At 40.9% G+C, this 25,387-nt stretch overlaps 1 protein-coding gene across 1 annotated transcript; it reads right to left on the bottom strand.

Moving 5' to 3' along the window:
* Positions 1-4,824: 4,824 nt before the first annotated feature.
* Positions 4,825-22,682, bottom strand: LOC306705334 (short transient receptor potential channel 4-like; the record flags this gene model as incomplete). The annotated part of the gene is made up of 14 exons (XM_079172061.1): positions 4,825-5,526; positions 6,310-6,399; positions 6,817-6,858; positions 7,156-7,350; positions 7,452-7,647; positions 7,868-7,989; positions 8,103-8,303; positions 8,400-8,539; positions 9,175-9,520; positions 15,851-16,051; positions 16,509-16,685; positions 17,259-17,399; positions 21,834-22,052; positions 22,524-22,682. The coding sequence occupies 14 exons, from the start codon at positions 22,680-22,682 to the stop codon at positions 4,825-4,827; spliced, it is 2,931 nt and encodes a 976-aa protein (XP_079028187.1).
* Positions 22,683-25,387: the final 2,705 nt, after the last annotated feature.

Consider the following 25,387-nt stretch of genomic DNA (forward strand, 5'->3'; position numbering starts at 1 on the left):
AAAACCGACGCAGGAGAGATGTGAATCTGAACCAGAGAGGGAGCCTTTATACCAACTCTCTAACACACACCCATACCCACCCACTCTCTTTTTACTCCCTCACTGTCTTTTCCATACCATTACATCCTGCTCTCACCCACACACACACACACTCTTCCAAAATCCTCCCTCCTGCTTTGACTCAAAGCTTAGTGTCTCCCCCTCCCTCACGTTGCTGCACATGGATTTCTCATGAATTTCATTACCACCATCACATCCCAGAGCACCGAGGACACCCCGTACCTCAAACTTCACAGCGTTCTACACTCTATAATCACGGTTAAAAAACAAACAAGTAAGACAGCGGCTTATTAAAAGTCCTCCTATTTCTCAAACACACAGACAGGAAGCACACCTTTGAAATTTGGCAGCCAAATATGTGAATTAAATTGATGGAAATGTTTTTTAATAGGCTATGAAGTGAGGCTGTAAAGCAAACTCAAAGACCCGTAGTGATATATCTGAGTAGATGATAGTTTACACTTTGCTTGACAGAAGCCTTAATATATTTTTACCATCCCTCCCCTGGGATACCCCTCTCCTCATTACCTTCACTATGTGGATTCAGCCTTTCCTCCCCTGAACTCCCATTTGCGCTCCGGCTCCTCTTTTATCCCCTTCATCCGCCCTGCTGTCATGTTCATCGTTTATCAGCTTCTTCCCCGGTCCCAAATTTTACAGCTGTCTCCGTCTCTTGTGTTGAAGCCAGATCTGATACTGCTTCAAAGGGAAAATTCATGATGGAAAAGGCTACTCGTCATGTACAGTCTTGACTTGTGAGCGTGAACAAGTATGCATCTAAACTGAGGAACATGTAAGAAGGGACAATTTTGATGATGTTGATTCATTGAATTGAGAGCTAAATGCTATGGTTTACACCACAAACGTGACCACACACACACACAGAGGGCACCATGGTATAGGTAAATGTTTAGTGTCTTATATTAAATACACATAATGCAGTAAAGCAAAGATAAGAAGGTTTTCCCTGAGGTGTCCTTGGCCAAAAGTAATGAACAGATGGAAGAAATGAAGATTGTCTTCTTTGAATGATTAATTGAAATCACTACAGGACATCAAAGATGTTACTCACTCTTTCTGAACTGGCATGACCCCTCTGATCCCAGGGAGGACAGCAGCATGCAGGAAGCTGAGCTGTCTCTCCATCAGGGCACCCTCCCTTTGGAGACAACTTCTTGTCCATGATGCTCTCTTAGCATTTAAGACAAAACTTTACAGACTGGGAACACACATATTCAGCCCAGTCTGGAATTTACAGTAATTTAAACCTTGTTGATTTCCTTTCCTTTTTTCCCTCTTAGATCCCTACCCACACACACATAAACAGACACACACATGGTAAACGATAACTTAGATTAAAGTTAAAAGTAAATGCCTCTCTTTCCTTTGTCTCTGTTCTGTCAGCTTTCCATTCTCTTAGACAAAACCTTTAAGAGGAATTTAAATCCTGTTGAGCGGTTTCTTCCCACAAAACTGCACCGCAGTCCTCTCCAGTTTGCAGGTGGTTATTATCTTAGATCCTGCAGAGAGATATTGGCAGAGAGGAAGCAGTGATCAGGAACCCCGACCCTATAATGACATCCCCCCCAAGTGGAGAGGACTTGTCAGTGCAGCTATGTGTGAGTCATCCGCAACTTGGATTACTCAACGTTTTCAACGATTGGTCTATTCCTGCCTCACAGGGATTTGTATAACATGTCTGCTTTTACATATTTGTGTTTGTTTTGGGGTTATCTGGAGGTTTATAACTAATCAGTTTAGTCATAATTGAAAGTCACAGATCATTATTTTGTATCAAATATGTAGAATTAGACACTATTTATATCTCTGAATAAGATTTAAGCATTGAGGGTGTTAGCATGTTTATATGCTAGTGTAAGTGTTTTCCATTGTGTTTCTGCATCTGTGACAGTCTGGTTCAAAGTTGGCAGGTCCATCACAAACCCCCCGGGGCATTTCTACGCAGCCTTTTGATCACACATGGAGCACAGTTTCATCAACTGTTGAATATTTCACATTTTTTTAATTGGCCTGCTCACTTCTTTTGCTGATTGAACCCATTAAAGTACAAATAGGAAAGTGAAAGAAAACAGCCAAAAGATCAGTTCAGAGAAAGTAAAAATGTCTAGTTTGTGGGAGAACACACAGGGCAGTTTTCTTGAACACTGTGACTGGTTTCTGGTTTAAACAGTACACGTGTGTTGTGAAGTTGTTGGAACCTGAGATTTCTTATTCCTATTCTTTGTAGAAACTTTCTTCCTTGTCCTTCTCTTGATTTTTCTCCACTTACCGAAAGTCATTAAGCATGGTTTGGCTTCCTGGATTGAACGGCTGGATTCACATGCACATACATTCATTTGTAGAAGAAGAAACAGACAGAGAGTAAATAAGTCTGTTTCGCGCATGCGAGTAAGAAAGAAGATCCTTGCAAATGACTGAAATCTGCTACTACTAGCACAAAATGTAACATCAATTACACACTTTATTTCCAGAAAGTAAAAAAAAGAAACAACCATGCATGAGATACTCACATAGTCCTGGCTGTTTCTAAAATTGAAAGGGTTCAGACAATGAAGACCGTTTATGTTTGAATAAATGAGATCTGAAAGATGAATGCAAAAACATACTCACACACCTACATACACACACAAACACACACAGGGCCACAAAGGCACACAATGGCTACTAAATCTTATGTGGTAGAATGAATGATACGGGTTGATGGTTCAACTACACATATGAGTAACAAACTCATGCTCTTCATAGAACTGAAGAGTTTTCAGTGGCAGTTCAAGTGAGGGAAACATTTGGCAGATAAAGGACACATTTACAAAATGCTCTCGTGTGGTTCTGCTGCACTGACCGTTAATGGAGAGATATTAATGGGTCGTTAAAGGGCAGACTGTGTTGGATCAAGAAAGAAAAAGCCTGCTGAAAGCAATCAGTTATTCTGTACAGAACTTGGTCTAACTCCTTTAATGCACTCGTTACATGGCACTCGCTTCTGGGATTCACACTGTTTAACAATACCTCCATTCAACACAACTCAAATAAACAGTTTGACGTATAACGTTGAATGTGTTATGTGCTAAAAACAGTATGTTAAATGTAACCGAATGGAAGATTTTGCAACACAAGCAGACTTCAAACTAGATTATTTTAATTGAAAAATGACTCAACAATTAATGACTATATAAATATTTCTGGTCTGACAGGTGGTTCATTAACTGATGCTGTGCCCATAGAGAATTGAGAATCCATAAATATAGTGCTGATTACCTGGGGCCTGTTCCTCATTCCTTTTTTTTCCAAATTCAGACTTATCTACAGGCTCTGCACCGTCCTTCATTATAAATGTAGCGTTGTTAATTTGGAGCCCTGGGAGTGGAGTGAATCTTGTGAACATCAGTTTTTTTAAATGAAAGCCTAAGCCAAGTTAATGACGGTGTCCGGTGTAAATGTGTAAACTGCAAGTCAACTGTTAACCCATTAAGTATTAGTATACGTGCATCATCTTCAGTGGCCGGTTCATCACGTTTGGTACTATGTTGTTATGGTTTGATGGCTTTAAAACTATTTTTCAAAGAACACAAACATGTCCTTGACATCAGATTAAATCCACGAAAACGGCACGGACAATAGGGCTGTACACTTTTGAATCAAACCAAGTGTGTTTTTTGGAGTTATTTCTTTTGAATACCTCACTGAATCGAACAGCCTTAAAGAATAGATGACTACAAATAACCTACACAACTTTACATTATTGTTACACTGTAAACACTTACTAAGCAGCAACATCAAATAAAATAGTGTTTGCAAAAGTAAAATCCTAATAAGATGAGCGAGGATGTCACCATCTGTCTGTGCTCTGCATCGAACAAAAGAAAAAAGCCAAATAAAGAGTTGATCTATGTTTTAATTTCTATAACAACATTCATTCATTCAAACTAACATGACATCTAAAAGGTACCAGTTAAAAACAAGCACATTTCTAAAAATAACAAGTGTGGGAGTGATAAAACATCAATAATATGTTGCTTTAAATAGGCTGTGTTCATATTGTGTATCTCCCATTATTCTTCATCGGCCACGTTCAACTTCACGAGAATACTTGTCATGACCTGTCACTGTTATTTGTACCTCCGTCCTCTTCAGAATGATGAAAATCACAATCCCAGGTTTTGCATAGAAAAACATTGACAGAATTGTTGCATGAGCTTGACACATCTTTCAGATACTGTATACCAGTGTAAAGTGCAGAAACAGACAGAGTAAGGCAGAGAGTTGGGTCTAAAACAGAACACATCTATTGCTCTAGTGAGATAAGGATGGACAGAGCTAAGCGGTGTAGAGATAAACGGGAAAGGAAAAGAGGTAGAGAGAGATTGATGAAGGAACTTGAAAAGAAGGGCACATGTCAGGTAAGTGACAGGGAGAGAGAGAGAGAGAGAGAGAGAGAGAGACGTTAGAAATGATCAGTAGGGATGCGCTAAGATGACTTTATCCTAAAATCTAAATCCTTGCTATGCTCACACAGAGCTCAGTTTACCTTTGCTGCATCGCCACTTCTAACATAACTGCATTTAAAACACTTAAACCAAAAGCCTCTCTGAGTCTCCAAAGATCAAATCTGATCATTAGTTTGGTAATAACTGGAAAAGTCAAGACTCTTTGCAAAACAACCTCACATTGATTGTCTCTCTCTCTCTCTTTCTTCAGTCCAGCATTACTTGGCCTTTAGTTATATCCACGTACCGTCACAGCTTACGCTTCTTCTCTGGACGAGACTGACAAACATCCACCAGCTACTGAGTCACCGCAGGATAAACTCTCTTTGTCCTTTTTCTCCGTTTCTTTTTTTCCACCTTCATCTGAGCTATTGTTGGTCTCCAATACATCGTTGTTTCCATTTGGGGCCTCATTTACTGCAGCTTCCTCCTTCTTTTCTGTCTGCAGGAGTTCTTTCTCATCCTTACCTCTTGCCCGATGCTCTTTGTCCTGCTGCTCTGCGTCTGAGCCCCCTGCCTCCCCTGCCTCCTCCGACAGAGAGTACATGTCTCTGGAAATCTCTCCTGCACCTAATGTGGCTTCATTTCCACTCCAGTGGCGTTTCTGGAACAAGCCAAAGTCAGTGATATCTTTGGGGGAATTTTTCCTCTTGCTTTTGCTGGAGCTCTCATCAGAGACCACAAGTCCGTTAGGCAGACCGTTGAAGGCTTCAGGCGGCCTGGGTGAAGCTGTGGAACTGCCCTGCTTGAGGATGGATGCGATCATCTTGAAACGGTTGAGTTTGCTTTTCACCTGGACGCTCTGGGGTGAGGGAGAAACCTTGAGCGAGGAGTTGGGGTAAGCAAGACTGGACTCCACTGAGCTCCCACTGGCCTTTGCCCCCTGTAGAGCAGGCTTCCCTGTCTTCACCATGCCCATCACCTCGTAACGAAAACTGGAGATATCTTGTTTCAGTTCCTGGAAGAGGAAAGCAAAAAGTGAGCTCCCCTGGTAAATTAATGAATGCTTTTTTCATTTATTAGCTTGATTAGTTGGTATTTTCAGGGCACTCTGTAGAGTATTAATTATATTGTAACTCAGTCAATACTAAGTGTAGAAAGTGTAATTCATAAAATATTGCTACAGCAATATGAGAACATTTTAATGGCATTTGCACGTCTTGTAGGTTCCAAATCCCAGTTGACAACCAACTGACAATATGCCTTAAAAAGCCAAAAGTCTATACTGATGAATGGTGGTTGATTTAAATCTTTCTTTGTGTTTGCAAAATGCCATTGTATTGTATTGCTGACTAGAAATCAAATATTGCAATTCAAACATCTTTAAATCTGCAGTAACTTATCTGTTAGGCTATTTAAGGGTTGGCCTATTTACCCACCCAGCAGTTACAGAGCAACTTTAGAACTACTTTTGTGTTGACTGTGTCGGCCTGATGAATGTGTCTAATATTCACTCTTCTTTTACAGTAGTTCAGGTTTTGGTCTCTACCAACTCCAGAGGGAAATATCTGTCTTTTTAGAAGCTAAATGTTCCATGTTTACCAGATAGTTGCTAACTGTGTCTGTCTATCTGACAGCAAAGTTGGGGGACGGAAAACCGAAACAGCGACCTGAACTCTAACTGCAGAGTCGGGTGATAATTCTCTGTGGGTCATCACTATGAGCAACCCCTTAGTCATGTGATCTATTGTTAATAAATATTGATTATAGACGCTTATTCTCTGCTAGGAGCTGTGCCTACCTTGAAGTTCTCTTCAGTCAGGCCTTCCTCTGTCTTAGCATCTCTGATCATGGCGGCCACATAACGTTTCACCAAGTTCCTCAGCACCTCCTACAGCCGTGAAACAAAAGGCAACACAATAACATCCTCCAATATTGAATGAAAGTGCTGCTTCAATACAAAACTCACAGTCAGTCAGTCAGGAAAAAGACAACAAATATATACGCACAGAAGGAAACACATTTCAAGCTGCATCTCATACACAAATGCTACAATAACCACCTGCAGATATGGGTAAATACGAAATCCTCTGCAGAGAACGGTGATGAACATCCCACTGGGTGTAATTGTTAGGCCTAGTGTGTGAGACATCGCGAAATCATTCAATTGACAGATGGAAATTGAAAGTGTAGAAAGGCGTCGAAGAGCAGTGTGATCTCTGTCTCTCTCTCTCTCTCACACACACACACACACACTAGCAGAGGACAGTAATTGTTTTCAGCTTGCTTTGAAAAAGACTATATTTACCTGATACTGATGATTTATCCTCAGGTTATCTGCTGCTCGCCTCTGCACAAAAATCAGACGCCAGAGTGCACGAGTTAGTAAAAGAGTGGGAGATGAGAGAAAGGGCATATTTACTTTTTCTTCACGGTATCACACATTTGTATTACACTTTGCTGTCTGTGGGCCTCGCTGCATATGGCCCCTGAGTGTTGTAGCATAAGACAAGAAAGACTTGTGCTCTAAAATGAGATTTATGGATTCTACTTTGAATTGATAGCATTGACAAGTATCGATGAAAAAAACCGGACAAGCAAACTCTTCTTCTTCGATGTGTGTTTTAGTATTTGACACCTGACTTACTCCAATAGTTCCAAAGGTTTCAGGGCGCTTGGCTCTGGTCCTCTTGCACACTTGTCTCTTGATCCAGCATATGAGGTACAGGAATGATTTGGGGCTGGGGATGATGTTGAACGGGGCTGGCAGAGTGGCCCCTTCTTCAAAGTAACTCATCCACAGCTTTGTCCTGGCAAACTTCCACTCGATGTCTGCGTGATCCTGAAACCGAGATTAGGGCACATGAAAAGCACGACGCAAACATCATCTACCCCACACACTCACGCGCCTTTTTGTTTGCAGTGTGTTTCATCTGCGCTCACAGCAATGTGCTGGTAGGAGTTGTTCATCATGGCTATGAGCATGTTCAGGAGCACCACCAGTGAGATGATATTGTAGGTGCCGAACATGGTGGCGCCGACAAACTCAGTGAACTGATGGTCAGCATCCACGTTGGTCACATACAGGCTGATCAGACCAAAGATGGACCAGAAGAGAGACTGCAGTGTCTCAAATAACCTGCAAGGGAAACAGGGAAATATACGTGTTACTCAAAGTCTGCAAAAACATCAGTTTCTCTTAGCAACTGAAACTTTTTTTGTCGTTGTTTTCACACATTTTTCAACCAGTAACAGCAATAGACAGAGACACACAACTCTCTCTTACTTTGCCACTTAATTTCACAACATCACACATCTAGACTACGCACGCAAGCAAGTTTGGATTCATGTGAACTCACGTGGAGAAAGCGTTATTCTGCTCCACACAGCGGATGCCTTTGCATTTCCCCCTCTCATCTGAAGCCTTGGTCTCATAGTAAAAGTACAGCTGGTTCAGCCCATTAGCAAATGCAAGTAGGACCTGGAGAAAGAGAGAAGCGTGTGTGTCAAGTGGATGCAATTATCTCAGCCAATCCATGTGTTTCTGTATGCGTGGCTACATTCCCGTCTGTGTGCAAACGTTTGTGTGTTTACCAGACAGTAGATGAAGAGGAACTTCAGGATGTCCAGCAGCATTCTCCCCAGAGAGATCTGCAGTGGCCCCAGGTGAGAGTTGGCTGTGAACAGCGAGATGAGGCGCAGGGAACTGAAAATGTTTGCAATGGCAAACACTGCCTCGGCTACTAGGGTCGGGTGCCACATCTCCCACTGGTTCCTCGGTCTACTACCACTGTACTGAACAGGACAGAGGACGGAAACAGATAAAGTGAGAGCACTATAAAGTTACACTGCACCTGTCTATTTGACTTCTAATCTTAGATAATTGGTTACCTTAGTGTAGGCTACAATCTTTAGGGAGATGGTGGCCAGGTACAGAGAGTTCATGACAAAGTCCATCAGGTTCCACCAGTCGTGGACGTAGTCTTGGAAACCACCATCCCACATTTGTTTGATCTCTGCCCAGATGAATCCTGGCGATACAGAGATTGTCAGATCATCTGTTCAATAAATATCCTCATACCATGGACATGAAAAATACTTGTTTCTGAGTGGCGAGCAGGTAGTATTTCTAAAAGTCATAGCTGCATCCAAGGCTGTGGAAATAAATATCACGTTTATTTCCTGCATAGACATTTTCAGGTGAGTGGGAGTGAGAGCCTTTTTAGTTTGGATGGGCATGGATTATACAAATGCATTAGAATTGTATTGACAAGACACAATGACACTGTTAACATGCTGATGTTTAGCAGTTATAATGTTTACCAGCTTCACCATCTCAGTTTGGCATGTTTGCATGCTAACATTAGATCAGCACTCATCGCAAAGTACAGCTGAGGCTGATGGGATGGATGTAATTCCGTGTGCAGCTATTGGGTCATTAACCAAATAAAAATTTTGACTTGATGCTTAAGCTAGATGAACAGTCCAGGGATAAAAAAAAGTCATGAAAATTCATTCTGCGAGGTAATTTCATGGCAATCCAATCAATAGTTGTAGAGACGTTTCACTAAAAACCACAAATGTCAAGCTCACGGTGGCGCTAGAAGAAAAGTCTGGGGATCACTAAAGTCAATAGGATGGATCAGACTTCACTCATTTTACTCACCCAGCACCCAGGGCAGGATCATCCACTCCACAGTGGTCGGTGCGGGGCCCTGTCTGTCCTGCCTGTCCTGCTCTGTGGTGACAATGTGCTGCGAGGCGAGGAGCAGCAGGAACAGAAAGGTCAGGTAGGATGCTGTGTGGCAGATGAACTTGATGAAGGGCTTGCGGATGAAGAGGCCTTGGCGACTCTTAGGAGCGATGAGGTACCAGAGAGCAAACACAGGATAGAGGAGGCCGATGAAGACACAGGTGAAGAACTTCCCGGCCCAGTGGCGTCGTCTCCAGCCGGGGAACTCATCATACCACCGGGACGCCAAAAGCTGCTGGCAGTTTGGCTGAGCTACAAACTTAAAGAAATAAGAGGACAGTTATACTTTTCTGTTTGATCTAGGGAGATACAAAATAACTCCTAGCACTCTAATCTAAGGTACGATTCCAGCAGGGAGACAGCATCCTCAGCCTGAGGCTATTGAGTGGTTTTACACAGAACATAATGCCCTAGTGACCACGTGCCAGAATTAGCAACTGCAGCAAGTTCCAGTTCACAGCACACAAACGTAGGAGTGGGATGTGTTGCTGGTGTCAAAATGTAAAGAGTAATCATCGACACACATGGATATTTCAGAAGGAAATCAAGTAAAGGCAGTCTTGACAGAAAAGCAACCTTATATAGGCTGTGATGTCAGTACAAAAGAATCTGCAAGAAACTAGAGAGTCTTGTTTAGATGACTGCATTGCATTTCTCAATGATTTCTTTGAGATAAAAACACAGTACTTCTTCCCGAGATGTCTGGATAAGATTGAAACTTCTTTTAAACGGACAACATTTTATCTCCCTGACACACAACAAGGTGATTAAAAATGTTTGCAACATGATTCAACATGTGGAAAATATTTTGTGTTCTTTTCTGTTGTTTGAATACTTGAGATGTTGTGGGATCAATACCTTATGTGAGTGCTAAGAGGGAAAGAATAAAGGAAAATGTTGTCGAGGTCATTGCCACGCTTCTCTTGGTAACTGCGTAAAGATTTGAAATGATCAGCGAGACCAAAACATCAATGGATCAAAACTGCAGCTGTGCTACAGAACTGCTTCCACCAAACGGTCTGTAGCATCAGCAGCATGTGGTGATAATCTAGACGTATCTGGAATACATTCCCGTTAAAGATAAACTCATTGTCGATCGAATAAATGACTTTAACAGCATGGGCACATGCAAACACACATACACAGGCACAAGCAGCGTTGTGAAATATCACGTTGAGCCTTTATACCGGAGTCACAGTGTCGACCGGCACCGTCGGGTGCCAATTCACCAACTCTGCAGCCTTGTTACCATGGGAACCAGAGATCCCTAACTGCGTTGGGGTCTGGAGAAGAATTGCTCGTGTTTCCATACTTCAACTACAGCGTTGCCACAAAACTTGAGAGGAAATGCAGAAGAGAGGGAATATCGGAGATGAATTTCATGTATGAGTTGAGAAGAAGAGGACTACTTTTTACAAGAGATAGAGAGAGAGAGAGAGAGAGAGAGAGAGAGAGAGAGAGAGAGAGAGAGAGAGAGAGAGACTATGATCAATGATACAACTTCAACTCTCTGTATCACCAACATATCAACATATTCTGACGATGGAAAAATAAAAGGAAAAAATGAAAAAGCTCCCGTGTTGATTTTCTCTTTTCATATAATTCCTTTGAGCGTGAACCTTATTACAGACAAGATGGCCTCGTTAAGTTGCAACCAAAGTCTGAAACAGACCCACGGGTGCAGGCTGAGTCTTGTAATTAAGTACATGATCGCAGTAACTAATACAATAAAAAGAGCCATTGTTTTCAATTCTGCGGCCACTATAGATAGAATTGTTTCCGTCTGAAGATTTATAGTTTTATCGCACAAGCAAGTGGCCCATTGATAAATAAAACTGTTCCTTTGTAGCTTTCATCTTTCACTGTTTGTCAGAACATTATTGCTAATTAATGATAGTAAACAAAAGGTACTTGAGTTGCCTGATGTCTTGCCTTAATCAGCGTGATACATTTAACACTGACAGCGATGCTAATGAGGTCAGAAATTAAGCTAATTAGCACCATAATTAGGAACATGTATCCACGCTGTCTTGGCATATGAGCTGTAATAATAATGTAATCTCCAAAAGGAGATTATGTACCTTTACAAGATAAATCTGTGGTCTGTATAAGATTTATCTTTTTTGTTCGCAGTATTTGATTTTATAGAAAGCAAAAGTGGTGAAATGCACTGTCCCCGTATAGATACAGGTTACTATTCTTTCCTTGATTTACGCTGCTGTAACATTTGAATTACCTCCATTCATTAATAAGAACAGCTTCTTTCCAATACAAACCTCTCTTTCTATTCCTCTTTTCTGGTGTCACAATCACTTCCATAACTCAGCTGTGATAAAGTGTCATGTTTTGCCTCAGGGGGCATGCTCACACAACTCAATCAGAGTCCCTCCTGGTCTTACGTCCCGTTGAGAAAGTGCATCCCTGCACCCTTTCCTGCCTCTCTCCACTGTCGACAGCCCAAAAGTGTCAGGACAGCGATTAAACTATCCATGTTTGAGGGTGTTTTCTAGCTCTGTGAAGACAAGCTCCCCTGCAGCATTACCAACATCAAAGGTCTGCTTTCACAGACACACACTGGCATAAAACTTACAGCTGGCTATTTTTTAGTTGCGATTGGCTTTGATAATAGCTGAAATGCAAATGTCAAATATGCCAAGATCATCTGCACAATCTGATCACCTTTGCTTGCATGGTGTAATCTTACACGTTTCCCTGTAGGATATAGTCATCATCCATCCATTCATCATTTGTTAGAAGTTACCTCACCACGATGTACGTAAACAAAAAGGATTTCTGAATCAACCCACACACTGATGGTCACACTGTCTGCCACCTTTAATGCAGCTGAACTCGTCTCAAGCTTACAACAAAAAACAGGGTGTCATAGCACAAATGCTGGTGCTGAAAGTTTCCAGCTACAAAATGTAACTACCTATATACTGTATATACACAGTAGCTCTGCAGTAACAATCACTTTACATAAAGCACAACATCCTCCGAGAGAAAGTCTGGCTATAGTATGAAGGAGATTATTATAAATACAAATAGTATGCTGCTCAACACTGAAGACTGAACTGGGAAGACAGATCTTTCTGTTGCAGTGAATAAGTGCTGAGTATTAATGGTCTTTTACTACATAACACTTATTCTTTTACTGCAATTTTATCTCCATTTAATGGAGGCTTTAAAAACATCTTGAAATACCGTATTGCAGTTTTTACGACACATCACAAGGGGGCAACGTGAAACTACAGCATGTGCCTCTGACAAATTCAAAGATTAAAGAGGCAGTCTGGTTTCGCTCACACTGGGACTCTTCAATGTACTCACCTACATTTTTGCAAGTACATCAGTACAAATGAGAGTAATCCACTGCTGAAACCCTCAGGGAGGTAGAGGGGATAATCTGCACTTTATTGTGTTACTGATCATATTTATCTGATTTGGCCTCCCGCTGCATCAAAGCGCAGACTGCTCTGTTTGCGCTGCTCTTTAGAGCGGAGGCCTGTGGAGATTTCTCTTCAGACCATTATAAATTGCGTTTCTACACCCTGCGAGCACAGCAGAAGCAAAACCGAAAAACACACAAAGATAGAATAAATACTAAAAACCTAAGCCAGCGTGCACGCTAACGACACACATAAGAGGGTTAAGAGTTGAAATGTCCGTTTTATTTCAGTTGAGGGTCAAAAACATGCTCCGTGTGACTCAGTGCAACACTCAGCCACAGCCAGTGCAATAATAAAAAAACATTCAGGCTGAGTGTCATGCCAATTATAAGGGCTTGAGTGTTTGTCTGGAAAATTGCTGAAAGAGATGAGTTTTGTTCACGCCGCAGACAAAATGCCCCGAACACAATGACAAAAACACAACTAAGCGTCCACGCAACCCTCGATGCCTCGCAGGGGGCAGAACCCAGTCTGGCTTAAAGATCATCTGTCACAGGCACAAAGCAATCACTTTAAATATCTCTGTGAGTGTTTGTTCGTATATTTACTCTGTACACATTTGACCTTCTCAGGTGACTGCAGCAGAAAACATTGTCTCTTTTGGGTTGCAATTCTATGGTCAAAATCTGATAAACTACATAATACTTCACACCATTTTACACACTTCAAACTTTTCTTCTCTCTGACTCAATGAACTATTTACTGAAGAAATATCCCACAAAATACTACATCTTTTGGCACAGCGCTGCCAAGACAACTGTTATTACTGTTAATGAAATATTTGCTTGTGTGGTTGGATCTATATTAAATCCAGTTCCACACATGCCTCCATTAGAGTATCTTCACTCCACATACTACAAAGGTAAAACCAGTAGCTCCATTACTACATGTTCTGCAAGAAATCTGTAAATCAAGTCATCAAAATAAGTGCAGTTTCCAACAGAAATCAACATTTTAAAAGGTGTCATTTTTTAAATGAGGGTTAGAGTTTTGAAAAAAGGAATAATAAGACAGGATGCTTTATTAGAAAGAAGAACATGGAACTAGTTGAACCTAACAGGTTGAAAAAAAGGTTCGGAGACTTCTACATTTCATACACTACAGCACTCTATAAACAGCATTTCTAACAGAATAACTTTACCTTGCAATGATTGCTAACCAATCTAGGCAGACATTTATCATTTAAAAAGGGACAGCTGGGTGGATTGTTACTCATATCATGAGACACTGTCCTCCATCAAAGTCCCGGTGCGATCGAAGGGCGTTACAGATAGCATGCAGGAGAAGGGCATATTGGGACATCGTTTGAATAATTAAAGAACCCCTGGGGGAAAGGGATGTGTGGCAACAGTTGCGGCAGCAGCAGCAGGAGGGGATGATTGCTTACACTTTAGTGAAATGAGGGATTTACTGCCAACAACAGAGAGGCTGGATAAGATGACAGGGGACTGTCCATCGTCATGTACACCTGTTGCACTACTTCCAATTGTCCTTTCGAGACTCAACATGCTACCTCACCAACCTGTGTTTGGTGCACAACAAGTGGATGGATGAGGGGGGAAAGAGCAGAGTCATAAATCGAGACGCCTCCGAAAGTGCATCTGCTCTGAGCAAAAACAGACGAATTAATTATAAAAACGCTCTTAGGAGTAATGTGTTGGCTCGCTCACCTTTATATTCAGCGGAACACTTATTTGACCTTTTTCTTGTTGCCTGAGGAAGCCATCAGCCATCCCATAATTTAGCAACACTATAACTGGGCTTCGTGCAACCTCATTACGGCTAATGCATCAGTTAGATGATTTTCTGGTAACCCTTTTATATTCACCCACAGCACTAAGCTTTTAACAGGTGCAGTAAAATGTAATAATTGTAAAGTGATTACAACCATGACTAACTAATTAAAAAAGAGTCCGTATGCAGATGTATGATCTTGTATTACTCATCAGTAACAATTACAACATTTTTGGGGCGTTAGGGGATATTATCCATACTGAATGTTTAAATACATATCACATGTATCTACTTATTAGGAATTAAAATGCACCTTTTTATTCGCTTTTTTTCCACACCCATTGTTCCTGGCTCTACCTGACAAACATTTATCACACAACAGAAACAAAAGCATGAAATCAGTGGACTGTAAAGGAAATATTGCAATGGAGTTATCAGGTTTGAACCATTTCCCTCAAAATTATTCATGTGTGTTTAAAATGCAACGGAGTTCCTACAGGGTTGCTGAATAAAACAGTCCAATTTATTTGGAAGCTTCAGGAAACTGAAACTCGACTGTGAAAGTAATTATCACTTAATTAATGCCTGCTTGCCTGCGCATTAAACCCAAATGTACTGTACATATTTTGCATTAAATATCACAGACTGTTATAAAGCACGTATGTTTAACTGAATGTAGAAATTCAGCAACGGGCTAATGCCTTTTCAGTGACACAACGATTTGAATGAATAAACACCATCTTCATGTTATTTTAACGAAGTAGACATCCTGAATCAAGATTGATTTAACAGTAAATCAAGAGTTACCTTGCAGTTTTAAAGCTTTGGTAATGAAATTCAAGCTTTGCATCTCTTCAGCTGGCAAAGCTAAAAAGCAAAGATACAATCCTAACTAAAAAAGAACCTGATGCTAATCTACCATCATTACACCAGCTTTTATTGGCTGGCAGTTACACCAGTGAGAAGTCATTGGCTTGGTGCAGCAAATACAGCAGGCTTGGCAGGCATGTGGCATTGAAATCAGTAGATAACGTAGCAAACAATACTGGCCAGAAGGAAAAAAAACGAATACTAGAGGAGAAGCCTGAAAAAACACAAGATGATTTCTTATATATTTCTTTCTCTTGACTCTCACTTGACTGAGACGCACTCTAGTGTTCGAGATCATTTTGTTGATAGCTTCTTTCCCATTACTTTCTATGAAACAAAGAAGCAACTTTCATGTTTTATCCTTCAAAAACTATTGAGTTCTCTACAGATGTCACACTATGGCACTCACTTACTTAGCCTTGATTCTCACAGCCTTTGCCATCTGATCCAGTTAGAAAGCTATGAATTACTCTTTAAAACATGAACTGAATACCTTGTACTGCACCTATACAGCAAATAGTATGTATCTTGCTTACCTCTTTTTGGTGGTACTTGATAGCTAGTTTGAGTCTTGCCAGGTCGGTGTTGCCCTCTTCATCCAATAAGTTGACGTCATCTCTGTAGTTGAGGATCATCTCCAGCTCTCTGGAGCTTCTTGTCTGGTCCAAGAGGTCCTTGGCAAACTGTTTACACTGCTGAGACAGCTCCTCATACTCTGATTTGAACTCATTCTCCACCTTAAAAAAAGTGTACACAGAATACAGATATCGCTAAACACCAAGAGTCCTGCAAGAACCTTGCAGCTGAAATGTAAGTCAATATATTATATTAAAAAGTACAGGTATAAAAAGTGGTGTTTCTTAATTGAATCTTGAATCTGTGTCCTGAAAGCACCTGGCATATTTAGCTTTATTAAAAAAAAGAATGATAATGAACTTTGGGTTTTATATTTCCTCTGGAAATATCACAAACTACAGCAGGCAATGTTCCAGTGTTTGCAATTATTTCTGTGAATTTTCATCGCTGACCCTTTTCATTATTTTTTAATCAGACGACATTCACCGAGAGCAATTGATATTAATGCTGGGCTAATAAATGGACAGGCCATTGAATGCCACATAATGGTATCATGAGAGGGCACAGAGAGGTTAATTAATGCAACATAATCAAATCCTACGAAAGGACGCTGCTCACCTTGCTGAGCTCCTGCAGCTCCCAGCTGAGCCTGAACGCAGTGAGGAAGGGGTCCTCGCTGGAGAGCGCAATTAGCGAGGGACTTGACAGCGCTTTGTAGATATTGAGGCGGGAACGAGAGTGCCGCAGGCTGTCCACGTCTGAACTAGACACACACTCCACACAGTTACAGCGCACCTGCAGCATCAAACAAAGCATGGACACATGTGGACATGTTAATGAGGCTTCCCAGCATTTAGTAATGAGATCAGGCTTCGGTCCTGCAATGCAAGCGCTGTATCCATTATGTCAACTATGCCGGATATGTTGTTAGACATTAAAGGCCCAATTAACGAGTTTTTGACCTTATAAATTATGTGCATATTTACACATTATATTGTAATGTTTCTCAAGTAAACTAATCATAATCTCAAAACCCCTGGGCTTTAACAGAATCAGAAGACATCAAGTTGGTGTCAATTATTTGATAATATCTTATAAATAAGAGCCTAATACAAATAATTAATGACAGTATACTGTAGTATTGCTGCTGTTGAGTAAACATCCAGTAGTGTATCCCTCTGTATCATCTGAGTCATTTCTATTTATTGACTCATAAAACACTTTCATAACCCCACTGGATGTAGTGTCTATAACTGCACTTTAATCGTTCTGCACACAAGACTTTTGTTTGCTCCCAGAACGTTTGTTGATATTTTGGCGATACAGGGTTTCACGTGGACAATAAAACAATACAAACGGTACACCCACCTCATGAGGCTGCGGCATAGACACACCTTTCTGCACCAGAAGCTTGATGATTTCATAGTTGTTGGTGTGTGCAGCGAGAATGACGGGAGTGATGTCAGGGGTGAAGTCAGAGAACTGCTTGTCCAATAAGATCGGAGGAACCTTTCAGTGAGAGCACAGAAAAACAATCTTTAGACCACACGTATATTGAATGAATGGCTTTGGGCATTATGTGCTCCACTACCAATTTAAAGACCTCAGATTTATTTCTCCTTCTGTCAAGGTTTGACTGACATGCTCAGCGCACAGTGGAAGTACAGAAATTGGTGTGGTACCTAAAAGATCTTCTGTTCCCCTCAGAGAACAGTTCAAAGGTCTTTACAGCGAAGATAAATGGAATAAACAGCAACAGAAAGAAAATCATTTGAGCCTTTGGCAGCTGCAGTGAAAACAGCTCAACTGCCTGCAAGAAACGGTGTCCTTATTCAAAGTCACAAACAAAATGTCTTCCATATCAAGACAGCTGTAAAGGGTGTAGGACAAAACGTCATAAAAAGCATCAGTATTTCATACATTTCACAGGGAATTATTATGCTCAGAAAGAAACTCATTCCACCTATTCCTCTTATCACCCACTCCAGCTAAGCCCCTTTTGCTATTCCCATGTCATTCAGGGGCTGCGGGCTGCAGAAGAGTAAGCTGGCCCTTTTCACTTCTTTTAATTGAAGTATACTATTATCTGATTCTGCGGTGAGGGAGAAAGGGGGGGGAGACAGACAGGATAGTCAGATAATTTGTTGGAGGATAACTGTGTGATAGGTTAGGACGTATTTAGCAACTTGATGTAGACAGAGGACAGATATAAGGGGATAGTGTAGCGAGAGAGCTTTACTCAGACTAATGTCCTCTTTAAACTACTACTTTTAACTACACAACCACGGAAGTGTATCAGCTGTGTTACTGTGTAACAGTTTGATATGTTGTAATGTCAAAACTTTACCTTTAAACTTTAAACAGTTTACTCATACATTACATTAGCTCTTATTAATACTAAGGGTTTGTGTTGACCTAAACCCTTGATAGCAAAACTGACTGTATTAGTGTATTTTAAGGGACAGACAGAGGGTTTGATGAACTGGCCAAACTGCCAATATGCTGATATTGGTCCCTCAGAGGCAACCAGGTGTTCTCATCTGATAGTAGAAATCCATCAAACAGTTCTTGAGATAAGTCTGAACCAAAGCGGTGGACTAACTGACCAAGCCCCAATAGAGCCATTTCTGGAATATAGATTTTGTTTGATTCTAAAATAAATGACTGAAAGACAATAGATGTGAATGCAAAAGTCTCATTTAAGACAAGATCTGAGGTTTATTGTACCGTATAGGCTGTTTGAGAAAAGTCACTTTAAAGTAATCTATCATGAATAGAAACAGGAATAGTATCCTGTAAAGCTAAACCTATAAAGGATTGTTACCCAAGAGATTGGTTCATTTTCTCATAAAGATCATCCATATTGCATCCAAAAGTCATTTTACATGTGGAAACTAACTACTTGTGTAGTTTACTCTCAGAGCAGCCACAGTGCAGCAGCAACTACAAAGAGTGGCACAGAGCCACGTCTGAGAGTCGTCATATTTCGCAGAGGAGGGGGATCTAATAAGCTACAGTACGTACTCTGTTCTCCGAGTGGGAGGAGGAGGGACATCAAATAATTCACATCAAACAGCCTTGGCCTGTGCCCAAGCACGGAGCAAGAGGAGTGCAGGCTAGATGTGGAGTTATGATAATAAGAGGATAGAAATGAAATTATAGCCCACTTGTCTTATATTAGAATGAGGCGTCCACCGTCACCACGTTGATGAAGATAAGCATCTGCAAAAAGCACAGTGTTGCTTTTCTTTTCACTGTGCTAATTTTCCAGCCTCCCCACTGGTTTTCACCTGTCATCCTACAACATCACAAACGCTGTTTAGATGAAGACGGAATAAAGTGGGACACTGAGCAGTCCTGTTTTTGAGTGACACTGCAGAAAACAAGCTCAAGTCTTTGTGGATTCAAGCAAGCGTGATCATGCTTATTGTGTTCTATGTAAGACGGAGAGGGATTTCCTTACGTAACTGTCTTTATGTGCACATGTAGGCTGCAGAGTAACCCATAAAAATGAAAAGACGGAGAGAAAAAGAAACAACAACACAGAAGCACCCTAAGGCCCTTCTAATTGAGAAACACTGTGAGCTCCAGTGTTTGTGCCTCCGACAGATGCTTATCTGTGCTCAGAGGATAATACATGAAGCTGTTTAAAACGCTGATATCCAGGGCGCTGCTCAGCGGAAAACAAATCACCCACAACACTTGTGAGATTATTACAAACACATCATTCAGACAGCCTGCAAAATGGAAAGATATATACACACAATTCCAGCGAGGCATAAATTAATCTTCTTACTAATAAATCTCAGAAAAGACAATGGCAACAGATATAACGCAATGTTTTCCCAGACAGCCTTTTAATATAATCAATGACCTTCTCTTGAGCAAATTTGGTGTGATCTATTTTCACGACCTACTCATGTGATGGGAAAAAGCATATGGGCGCCTGAGCAATCGAGCATGTGGAGCAAATGCATCCCCACTATTCAATTAGGAGGAGCAAAGCTATAGTTTCGCTGCGCCACATTTTGTGCTGTACTTTCACCGACATGCCGAACTGATTTGTGAGTCAATGTTTGCCAGCAAGGCCATCAATCGTTGGCCCACTGAACGGAAAGGATTCGTCTGTGGATATGAGACGTTCACAAAAGAGCTGAATCACAGAGTCGGCTCTTTTAAGTGTAACATGGCTATTTTGCATTAGTGCTGTTGGTAATATTTTTTGGGGATCACTTGGGATCTAGTGGATAAACACATATAAGCACAGTTTATCCAGCTTTTTCAAATGCAATTAATTAACCTTATTGCACATTGTCTTTACATCCCAACAGCAATCATGAAATCAAATGCTTTGAAAAAAAAGAAAAACATTCCAGTATCTGTGGCACCCGTCCAATCATTTTCTTCTGTTATCTTCCTCCCCCCCACACAACAGCCCACTCACCTAGAATATCATAGCGCCCTTAATCTAACGAAGCTTTCCTGGGTGACGAACCCCATGAACCCTGACAATTATGTATTTTTTTCAAGTTTGCTCCCCTATTTTAAAGCATAACCAGGCACTCATGAGAAGAAGCTCTATCTCACAAAGACATTAAGCGAAATGCGGCGGCTGATAGATGTCACAGCTGAGGGGTTCGGATGGATATTTTTGGCCTCTGTATCTCATTCTCCCTCCGTCTCTCTCCATTTAACAAACAAGCCTGAGCCATCTCTTGTGCTCTTTTGTTGCCTAATATATGCTTCCTTTTCCTTTCATTCCCCCCCCCCCCCCTATTTCACTTCATACTATCAAAGACAAACGCACAGCAGCTTCTAACAGGAACAGCAATAATATCCCCCTTTCAGTTGATCGATGAAGCTAAAAACATCTGTTCCTTTGTGGTTCATGGTGCATTACTGGTGAAAAGTGAGGAAAAGAGCAAGTGCAGCCTGTATGTGTGTGTTCCAGTTTGTACAGTATGTACACAGTGCATGTGTGACGACGGGACGAGAACAAGAAAAATGCTCCTTGAGTCGAGAGCAATCAGTGCAAAGGAGTACCAATCTGAAATTAATTACACTGTATTTTGTTTTTAATTATAGCAATAAAAGCTCTAAACAGGCACTTCTCAAAGACTAGAGGAAGGCTTTGTTAATGAGCAGCAGTATTCTGAATCCTTACAAGATTTAAAAAAAAAATATATATATACTGTAACTTTGGATAAAATGTCCACATCTTACTTTCTCTCAGTAAACATACTCATTAAATGTCTTAAATGTTCATTTTCCAAAAGGCAGAAGAAGTCTTATTTAGACAGCCTTTTGAAGTGTCAGCTTTTGTTGTTTCCAACTCTACTGGGTCAGTTAGTTTAGATGGTATAAAAAGCTCCAGGCAACTGCATTCAGCTTGTAAGCTACACAATGGGGAGCAGTTTTTTTTTACTGCACTTTATACCATTCAGTGATTTGGTACTGAGGCCACCGTGCACTTCCAGCTCATTGTTCTCTAGGGTTTGAGACACGGGAGCTTTTTTGTTATTAATTTACTTTTATAAATCACTGTTCATGAATGTTATGATAAACAATACATGTGGCGCGAGCTGTGCATCTGTCCAATGTCATATTCTGTTGGATAAAAGCTTATTATGCCTTTGACACATAAAACTGGCGCAGGTCCCTTCAAACACAAATAGGATCACTGCAGGTGATATAAGTGTATCAACTACAAAAAAAAAAGAGAAATCAATTAGTGCTAAAATTAGCAAAACGTGATTTGACAAACTGGAAAAAGGAGAATGCATTTCTTCTGGGGAGAAAGTAAACGCCAACAATCCTAATTTCTCTGCTTGTGTCCCCCAGCCTTGTCAGCAGCTCACTGCCTGTGCACCGACACACTCCTTCCTCACGAATAAAGCACTCTTAATTTAAAACTCCTTCCATCCCCCTCATTCCCCTCCTCACCTGCATGCCACCACTAGGCTTCTTGTGATTTAGCAGCAGTTCCACAGCTCCCACCACTTCCTTGCGGATCGCGTGCAGCAGGGCATCGCCGACGTAGACGTTAAAGCTCAGCAACAGTTCTATAATTTCCAGGTTCTCGTTCTCAATGGCAATCAGCAGAGCCGTGCGGCCGAGAGGGTCGATGCAGTTGATGTTGATCTTGAAATAGATCTCAGCCTCCTGGCAAAATGAGGTTGTGATTAAAAGTCAGGGTTTGTTTCAAGTGCTACTCTGGGACTTTGTTAAATAGAATATCAGTGATTAGAAGGGAAAATAGTCATTGACAGAGATTACACATTGATTTTTGAACGAAAATGTTAACACCTCCCACCTTTCAGATCTGACAGAGAAACTCCCAAGTCTACAGAGTTTTCCTCTGAGAGAGCAAACACGTACCCACGGGTACTGTTGGACTACCAAACAGCTGGTGTCTACTACATGTCTGACACCTGTCAAGGTAAATAAATGCCCCTGATGAGTAGAGGATAATCATGGCTCCGCATCTTACCCATAAATCTTCTAATATTTTCTAAATCAATCCAATTAGATTAAGGCTTTAATTCCCATCCATCCATAATTTAGAGGTTCAGTGGCTGCATTTATCACATTGTCCATTCTTCCATGGACTTATACACACACAGATACCCATACCTGTAGAGCCTGTTTGACACTAGCATAGTCTCCCTTCTCCACAGCTCCAAGGTAGGCTTTCTCCAAATGTGACAGCTCCGACTCTGCCCGCACAACTCTCAGCGGGATGCGGTCCCGGTACGAGGAGCTGTCAGTCCGCCGGTAGTACAGCTGTGACATCTCCCTGGGCTTCAGCTTACCAGCACTCTGCAAACACTGCTACAGCTGCTGCCACGCTGGTGGAGGTCACACTAGAGGGGACCGGAAACAAAGGTGTTATAGGAAGAAGACACATGTTGTTGGTATTGACTTTCACAAAAAAAAGAAAAGATGAGAAGACGACAGGAGCAGAGGTGAAGGCATTATATAGACAGAGAGAGAGATGAAGGCGTGTAGTGTTGCAGCTCAAATGCATGATAAGATCTTTAATTCTTGAGTTAATGACTAAATGTCATTAGTGATGCTTGCTAATTGATTGACATCAGCTGACTTAGTGGTTGCCTGGTGACGGCAAAGATTATGCTTTCCGCACTCTGCAGCTTCACAGAAAAAAAGGCGTCACAGTGGCAGTGATTGTCTCCTAAGGCAACGGTCAAGATCTCTGTATTCTGGCAGTGGTGAGATCTACAAACACACTGTCATAACTAAATACTGACCATGAAGAGAAGACGGGGAAATAGTGTTCATAATTACATAAATACATAGCATTTGTAAATCTGTGAAGTTAATCCTAAAAATAAAGTAACCCTTTGGATGTCCTCAGACTATGCAACCATAATATGGAGCTCGTTCTAAAATGAGTATCAGTGGTGAGTTGACGATAACCACTGAGCAGGTGCGCAAAAACATGAATACAAACACAAGGGATTGGCCATTTTCTATTGCTCTTTAGAGGATTTAAAACCACAGGGAACTGAGAGGACAAGAAAACAGGGGGTGCAGGAGATGGAGAGGGTGAAGAATAAAACATTAAACAAGATAAAGTCTCAAAGGATACATATTACTAAATATAACAAAGGAGTTCAAGTAGCTGGTGCGTAATGCCGCCTGTCTCTTCACTGTCTAGGATAACTCATTGCTGCTGTCCTCTGTGTGCCTCTGTATTTTAAATAATGAGTGGATTAACAGATTTACAGCAGCCCAATTAGTTTATGAGAACGAGAAGAAGAACAGCTATGCAATTTATACAAATGTGTAAAAGTTAGATTTTCTAAAATAACACATTTTAAGGGAAAAACAATGTTTTTAAACTCTAATCTTGCTTTTGTGCTGAGTTAGACGAGATGATTGATGCCAGTCTTGTGTCTGTACAGTAAATATTAAGATAGAGCCAGCAGGTGTTAGCTTAGCTTAGCACAAAGACTGGAAACAGAGAAAAAGCAACTCTAGCAACTCTAATGTGGCCAAATCCTGATGTGCAGAAGGAGCAGGAATTTAAGATGGATCAAATGTAAGCTAGTATATAGCACCAAAGTAATGGATATAAGAGGAACATCGTGCAGTTAACTGTCGGCAAGTGTTCCTAAGCAACATCTTTTCCCCCATTGTCACCTGTCATCTCCTCTTACACTCAAGGTGGCACTTTAGGGATGCCCTAAGGTGCCTCTAATTTCCCTCCTTTAAAGAAAAGACCTTCATCATGAAAATATGGATTTCTGAGATCCTGGGTATTAGTTTGATATTGCTATAGCCCTTTGTGAAACATTTCCACTTTGACTGCAGTACAGTCACCACCAAAGTAAAAATCATGCACTATGAAAACATGCATGCACAGTAAGAAAAACCTGTTGATTCTAAACATGTTTTTAACAACATAAGCCCTCTCCTCAGCAACAGCGTTAAACCATAAAATAAACCAAAATATTATTTAATATATTTGAATATTCAACTCTATTCAAAAATATATATTTGCTTCTCTCTTAAAAGTAAAAAAAAAAGGTCTCAATAGCCTATTTTGTGTGTCTTATGATTTCTGGATTCATTGTTCCACTATAGGGAATATAAAAGAAAGACAGAATTATGTTTTAGTGTTTGTTTGACAGATGTCTTGTAGCCTATATCAGGTAATATATCATATAGTTTTGCAGCGCTTATAACACTGTTGTGTCATTGTAATTTGGCTTTTGCCAATAAAAAAAAACACTGAGTTGATTGTGAACACGGGATACAATTTGCCACAAAATACAGCAGCTATATATAAAGTAAGGCTGCCCACTGAGCAAAACAGCAGTACCAGTGGATTTGTTGATGGTCTGCTGATATCACTGTGTGCTATTATTATTGAAGACACACATGCTCAGCCTTCTGTGCAGAGGGCCCTTTTTCGAGTCTAATCACACTTTCCTGGAATCGATACATGATTAGGAAATAGAGAATCTGAGCGGTTTTGTTATGGAGTGCAGCACCACTCAAGCGTAGAGGCAGGGAATATGATGGGCAACATGTTTTCTTATTATGAAAGTACCATTGATTGGACAGCACACAATGCATAGTTGAGCGTTCCAGCAATCTAAGAAGCCTATTTACAGAAGCCTGCCCTGTTTACAATAGCAGTAAAACAACTATAAAATGGTCCAGCATGCATTCATTAACAGGTCAATTGGCAGACTCAATGTGCCATTTCCAGTGAATGGCGCCATGCTTACACTCACAGGTGGGATTTTGACATTTTTATTTCTCTGTTTGTGCATGAGAAAGCTTACATGGAAATAAAAATGGTTGCGAAAATGAGAGAGGACTCTTCTTCTTGCCTGCTGGGGTCCTTCGTCAGTTACAATCCGAGGGACCCTAAAGGCAACAAGTTACATCTGATACCTGTATAGTCTACTCCTGTCTGGCGTGAAAAGCCTCTTATAGACAAAACATGTGAATTTTCAAGTAGCCTT

Source organism: Pholis gunnellus, assembly GCF_910591455.1.
Source record: "Pholis gunnellus genome assembly, chromosome: 13".
NCBI lineage: Eukaryota > Metazoa > Chordata > Actinopteri > Perciformes > Pholidae > Pholis > Pholis gunnellus.